The sequence below is a fragment of the Etheostoma cragini genome, chromosome 6, assembly GCF_013103735.1.
Source record: "Etheostoma cragini isolate CJK2018 chromosome 6, CSU_Ecrag_1.0, whole genome shotgun sequence".
Taxonomy (NCBI): Eukaryota; Metazoa; Chordata; class Actinopteri; order Perciformes; family Percidae; genus Etheostoma; species Etheostoma cragini.
Genome location: NC_048412.1, coordinates 25,962,797 through 25,969,087, shown reverse-complemented (window position 1 = coordinate 25,969,087; position 6,291 = coordinate 25,962,797). Strand labels below are relative to the sequence as shown.

Genomic DNA, 6,291 nt, shown 5'->3' with positions numbered 1-6,291 from the left:
TGTGTACCGGAAACCATACGCGCTTTACACCCGAATTGAATGCTGGGATACCGGCCCGGCCAAGTTCACACAAGTTACAATCCGATGTACCCTCGGTAAAATGGGTGTGACGAGATCACATCCGGGGACTTTAACTGTTCTTGGCGAAATGCTAACTTGTGTATTGGGTCAGTACTTTGGCCACCAAACATGATGTTTCACAAGAACACAAGTCCATAGAAGAACACAGATTGAGAAACGCCCAACATTTGTGTTACTACCCCTTTACTGCCTGAGGTTCAGCAAGGAGACACTTTACAGGAAAGCACCAAAAGGGAGTTTTAGAAGTGCAACTTTAGAAGATATCAGCTTAATTTTTCTAACTCAAGACTGCTGAACTTCAGATGTATTTTCTACTGTTTTTACACACATTAGGACTGTGGATGTTGTTCCCCATGTCTTACATTACGCTTAAAGAAGGGAACTCGTCACAGCCAGTATGGACCACAAGAACAATTACCACCTCTACTCGCCATGTGTTTCTGCCTCTCACCTGTCTGTCCTGGGTGGTGAGGGGCCATGGGGTGGTGACCCATCGGTGGGTAGCCTGGGTGCATGGCAGCACCAGGTGGTGGCCCTCCGTGGTAGGGCACTGGCGCACCGTGGTGTGGCAGTGGCCCTCCAGGGTGCATGCCTGATGGAGGGGGCCCAGAGTGGGGTCCAGATCCAGGAGCCTGCCCCTGTCCTTGAGCCTGAGCAGCAGCGGCAGCGGCAGCGGCTTGCTGCTCCATCTGCTGCCTCGCCTTCATCTCGGCATATTTGAGCTGCTCCATGTGGAACGCCTGTCGCTCAGTGAGCAGCTGCTGTCGCTGAAGCTCCAACTGCAAAGAAGAGATGGGAGGAAATGCCAAGAAAAATGATTAAATTAAGAGATTTTTTTTAATAAGATTAAGTTATTAGAAGGATAGCTTCTAACTAATGGCTGGTGTGTGAATCTGGTAAAATGTTATATAGCCCAAAAATCCCAAATTACAAATTTGCCTTAAGGGGATTTGCAATCTGCAGAGCAAACAACACTCTCCGTCCTTAGACCCTTGAATCAGAAAACAAGAAATTTAAAACTAAGGAAACAAATGTTAGAAACCCCAGAAAGAGCAACAGACAGACAAAAGATGTCCTGTGTACAGAATTATTAACATAATAAAATATAGTTTAACAGATAACAGATGATAAAATGATAGATGAATTGTAAACATTAATGAGGTGAGGGACAGGGTGTTGTATAACGGAGGATCTCTGGAAGACTAGGAGTCTGTGAAAGGGGCCCTGGGTGTCTGCAGCAATTTTAAAGTTTAATCAGACCATTACCATCATTTCACTTCCTAAAAGATTAGTAACAGACTGTAAAATAATGTTTGAGAGGTTGTCTCAAGGGTTTGCTTTACTTTGAACCACTGCATTACTGTTTAGTTGCATAACCATTATTTCTGAGAAGTGCTTCCCATCTGTGTTGCATGGAGTCCACCAACTTCTGGCACCTGTGAACAGGTATTCCAGCTAGAGCTGGGAAATATACCCATATTATATCGATATTGTGATATGAGACTAGATATCGTCTAAGATCTTGGATATTGTAATATCATAATATGGCATAAGTGGTGTCTTTTCCTGGTTTTAAAGGCTGCATTACAGTTAAGTGATGTCATGTTCTTAACTTACCAGACTGTTCTATTATTTGCCTGTAACCACTTAGTGATTATATCCATATTACTGATGACTATTTATCAAAAACCTACCAAAGAATATGATTTATGAGCTTAGTGATGTTGGACTGCTACTATTTTGAACACAACTGTATCTGCATGGCTAGAGTCAACGAGGGATAAGTTTGGGTGAACTGAGCTGGTTAAAAAACGCTTAAATGCTTGTATAAAGATTCTCTTTTTGGCTATAGTTAGCTCAACGACAATATCCTGCATGAGGACGAGAGCAGAACAAATGTACAATTCATTGGTTGCATGTGTTTAGCGGTGATGGTGCAGGCACAAGCCTGTGCCAACAGTATAACTGTATTGTGCCTCGTTGTCTGGATGTTTGTCTGGTGTTTTACGGCTTATGGCAGCAGCAGAGGTTTGATTTCTCTCCAGTCTTTGGAAAGCTTATGTAAACCAGACTTCTTTTCATGCAATATTTACAGCTGTGAAACTGGGCTATGTTCCCGATGCCTCCACCGTGAAAACAGTTTTACACTCTCACAGGCGTCTCCAGGGATAGTCCAGCAACAGGACACACACAGAGCTGAGGGATGTTCTGGGGCACTGAATAGTAGGGCTGAAGGATATTGTGTTTTAACCTCGACATTGCAATGTGCGTGATAGTCACATCGCAGGACGTTGCGAGGTTGATGCTTATTCTTTTTTGCCCTTTGATTAAAAAGTAAACTTCCACCGTTCTCCTTTTACATGATTATTACCGGCCGACCCTTCCCCTTTAAGACAGGTAGCCATGCGGGCAACGTGTGTTATGAACGTTAGTCTGACGGGGTTTGCTATGGGAAGTGAGGCTCTCCGTGTGTAGAAAACTAGGCAGCAGCTGCCGCTACCGCAGTGATGTGCATAGTTTGATGGGTAGTCAGTGAAGCTACAGTGGTCAGTGTTTTATGTTCGCTGCAAATACGAACTAAGTCACCTGATTAATGCAACATAATCACGTCTCCTGGCCATTTCCCCCGCAGAAAGCTGCTCCCAGCCAGGCTAAAGTTAATATAGTTAGCTTAAAGAAACAAGGGGTCCATCCCAACTAAAGTTAGGGTTCGAAGCTGCGACACTGGAAACGTAACACTACTACTACTACAGAAGTCTGTGTTTAATCTAACATAATTTACACTGATTTAATTGTTGTTGGATACACAGAGTTGTTGCTAGTGCGCGTGACATGCAGGTCTGATCAATTTATCAAACAAGCTGGCCCCGCTAGTTGACTACAACCTGAATTTTAGCCACGTTAGCCTGGATTGATAGTATTATATAAATACAATAGTGTCATGCTAGTCAACCAGCGTACCTAATCTCCCTCTCCAAAATCCCTTCAGAAAAGCAGTCACAGTGCTTACTTCCTCTAAGGTTGGTAAACCATTAAAAAATGGTTCAAATTATAAATAACCTTTTTCATTTTTATCTACAATGTAGATGCACTCCCCTACAAAATTACTGCGTTAGTCAAGAATGATTTATTGTTTCCAAATAGAGCCATTTATGTGCAAATAATAAAAAATGTGGACCAATTCAAATATCTGGCTGTCACCCTTACCCCAACTCAGCTTTAAAAACATCTCAAAAATCTGGGCAACACACTGAAATCAAATACATAACTATACGCAATTATTATTCCACATTTTTTTATATTATATTTCAAGTTGGTCTCAGGAATGTAAAACAGCCCTTAGGCCACAAAAATCATATAAAAGATTCATAACAAAAAGCCAAGTCATTACCACCACTCTCATATTATCACTAAATATAACATGCTCTAAATCTTTAAAATGTTATTTTTCACTCAAATGTTTGCCTAATTTTTTTAAATAATTTGTAATGTTTCTGCTCATCCTCTGAACAGATTTTTTACACTGTGCTCTGAAAAAGCAACACTGGTAACCAGATCAGCCCCAGGACGCGAATGTAGCCATCCACAACGCAAAACAACATTTGGGAGGACATCATTCTCCTTGGAGACTATAAATCCATTGAATACTCTTCGTACAGAGCTAATTTTATGCACTTGCAATCCCTTTCACGCTTAGCAAAGCATTGGTTGTTAACTATGCAGACTTGCTCCCGCTAGTAAATTAATGTGCTACATTACTGTGTGTTTCTCGGGTGGGATACAATATTATCAGTAGATCTTTAGGACTCCATTTATCTGTGTTGTTTATGTTGAACTGTAAGTACTTTGTATTTTAATGTGCCACCAATCTGCCCAGGGACAACGGGCGGAAATTAGCAATTTGCTACAACCTGGCACAAGACATCTATTAATGTTTTTTGTGCACTGTCCCTGTTCAATTAAACACATTACAGTTTAGTTTAATACTTTGCCAACAAAATAGTGACTGAATCCAATGTTATTTATTAATGTGAGCAGCTTAGAACCTCATTAGGATCCTAGAGGACTGAATAAAGCCTACATTTAAGCAAAACATCAGAAGGCTTTTAAACTCAAATGGGTTGGGATTGGTTTTACTGAGGTAATCAAAATTTAAACAGGCAACATTTAGGCGAATTTAACAGCAACAGCACTTGCAGAGGTTTCCAAGTATGTGTACATTAAACAGTAACAAACAGGTACCAAAAGGGTGTCGTTTCAACCTCATAAAATATTAATATTTGTGCAACCTGTCAAGGAAAATAAATGACCCATCCAACATGGTTTACATTGAGAACTGTAATGGGGCCTTTTCTCAAAAGTGTTGCTTGCTTGTTTTATAAATGTTTTAGAGCTATTCACTGCTTTTTTATTTCACCAGTGATGCAGCAGGTGTTTTTTGACACAAACTAGATGGAAACATACTTTAAGGGATGTATAACAACTAAGGCTGCTAGAAAACACATGGGCTGAAAACAGATATAGCTCACTATTATAAACCAGCAAGTAATCGTAATGATGTAAAAGACATAACATATAGAATAGGATTGGTGGTATTTTTACCCTGCTAGTTTGAATTGTGATCTATGTTGGGTACAAATAGCCGGTTCTATTTCAGATCATGTTAGCAAAATACTTGAACACATTAATCTCTGGCGCTAACAAAGCTCCTATCATTTAATATCTCCTCATTCTTCTTATTAGCAAAGAGTAACAAGCACGTATTTTGGCGGTTAAAAGGACACATCACCAGTGGCAGACTCAATCAGATGTTGGTAAATTACATTTATTCCATAGTGTCTAAAATTAACATTCAGCAAGTAGCTACACTTTACTCAAATGTCTTGTCTCATTTTCAAGTTGTATTTGTAGGACAGTGAAAAAAGGTTCTGCCTTTTTGTCTATGGTGATTATAGATTTTTTTTCCTGGTTTAATTTATGTACATAGTTAAACGTATATATGCTTTACTGAGTGGGTATGACTTCAGCCTGCAGGATGGATCTTAACAGATTACCTTCAACATTAATAACCATAGCTGAAAGCCCTTACTGAGTGTGTAGTGAGTGAGTGAGTGAAAATGTTCATGTTGAAACTAATGCAGATTTTCGGTGTCAATGCTTGCCAATAGCATCCACATTTAATCTCAACTTCAACAGCTTTTTTCTGACTTACAGCCTCTTTCTCTCGGTCCATGATGGTCTCGAGCTCCTCAAAGTGCCTCAGCTTGATCTCCAACTTCTTCATCTGGGTCTCCACCAACAGAGCCACCAGGGACTTGATCTTCCTCTCCTCCACGGCTGCCAAGTGCTGAGAGGATAATGTAAGAGGCAGGCAGACAAATGATAAATATCTGATCAATGCCTAAAACCAAGTATTGCTAATTCTGCAGTTACTTTGTGACAATAATTTGGTTGAATTTGCTCTGTCGATGAACACCTTTCTTTACATGCTATATTTCCGATTATCGGTCTGGACAGTCTGGCGATGTCGGTAACTCAACACTCTTTAGTGTGATCCTTGCTGTCGTCAGCAGGAGGAGCCGACAGCCTTTACTTTGGCCAATTTGACTTGTTGAATCGGCAGGCGGACTCAATGACCAATCTGATTGGTGGAGTGCAAGCCCTTGAACAGCGAATCAGTGCATTTCCGTTAAAAACACCTGAAATGACGAGCAGGATGAGAGTGACGAACGCCTCTCAAAGTCTGACAAAAATCTTTCAAACTGACCTTTGTCGATTAAAAAAACTGACTGATTGTGTTGCCTTGATTAAAATGTTTTCAGAAACACGTTCTCGTAAAATATGAGATCGTGTTCCGAACAAGCTGCCAGTCGGCTTTGAAATTCTGGAAAAGCCAGACCCATGTGACGCGTTCGTTACTTCCAGTTTTCATTTTTTTTGGGGCAACAATGCACACAGTGGTGCTCATAAGTTTACATGCCCATGCTTACGTTAACTAAACTAAAAAATTAAAAAAATAATCACGTTTTGGAAATGTATATTAATGCCTTGATTTAAAAATGAGGTAAATTCCAACTTTTAAGGACACCCCCATGTTAAATTCTCATAGAGGCAGGAGGATTTGTTTTATTAAAAGGCCAGTTATTTCATGGATCAGGATACTATGCATCCTGATAAAGTTCCCTTGGCCTTTGGAATTAAAATAGCCCC

General features: G+C 40.3%; 1 protein-coding gene across 3 annotated transcripts in view; it reads right to left on the bottom strand.

The window, feature by feature from the left end:
- Positions 1-6,291, bottom strand: part of smarcc1a (SWI/SNF related, matrix associated, actin dependent regulator of chromatin, subfamily c, member 1a) — a 28,699-nt gene that overhangs the window by 3,125 nt on the left and 19,283 nt on the right. For all 3 annotated transcript variants that reach the window (XM_034873535.1, XM_034873536.1, XM_034873537.1), the window contains exons 25-26: positions 5,294-5,428; positions 533-860 (exon numbers count right to left, since the gene is read on the bottom strand). In XM_034873535.1, the coding sequence (XP_034729426.1) occupies positions 533-860; positions 5,294-5,428 (463 nt within the window). The remainder of the gene's footprint in view (positions 1-532; positions 861-5,293; positions 5,429-6,291) is intronic.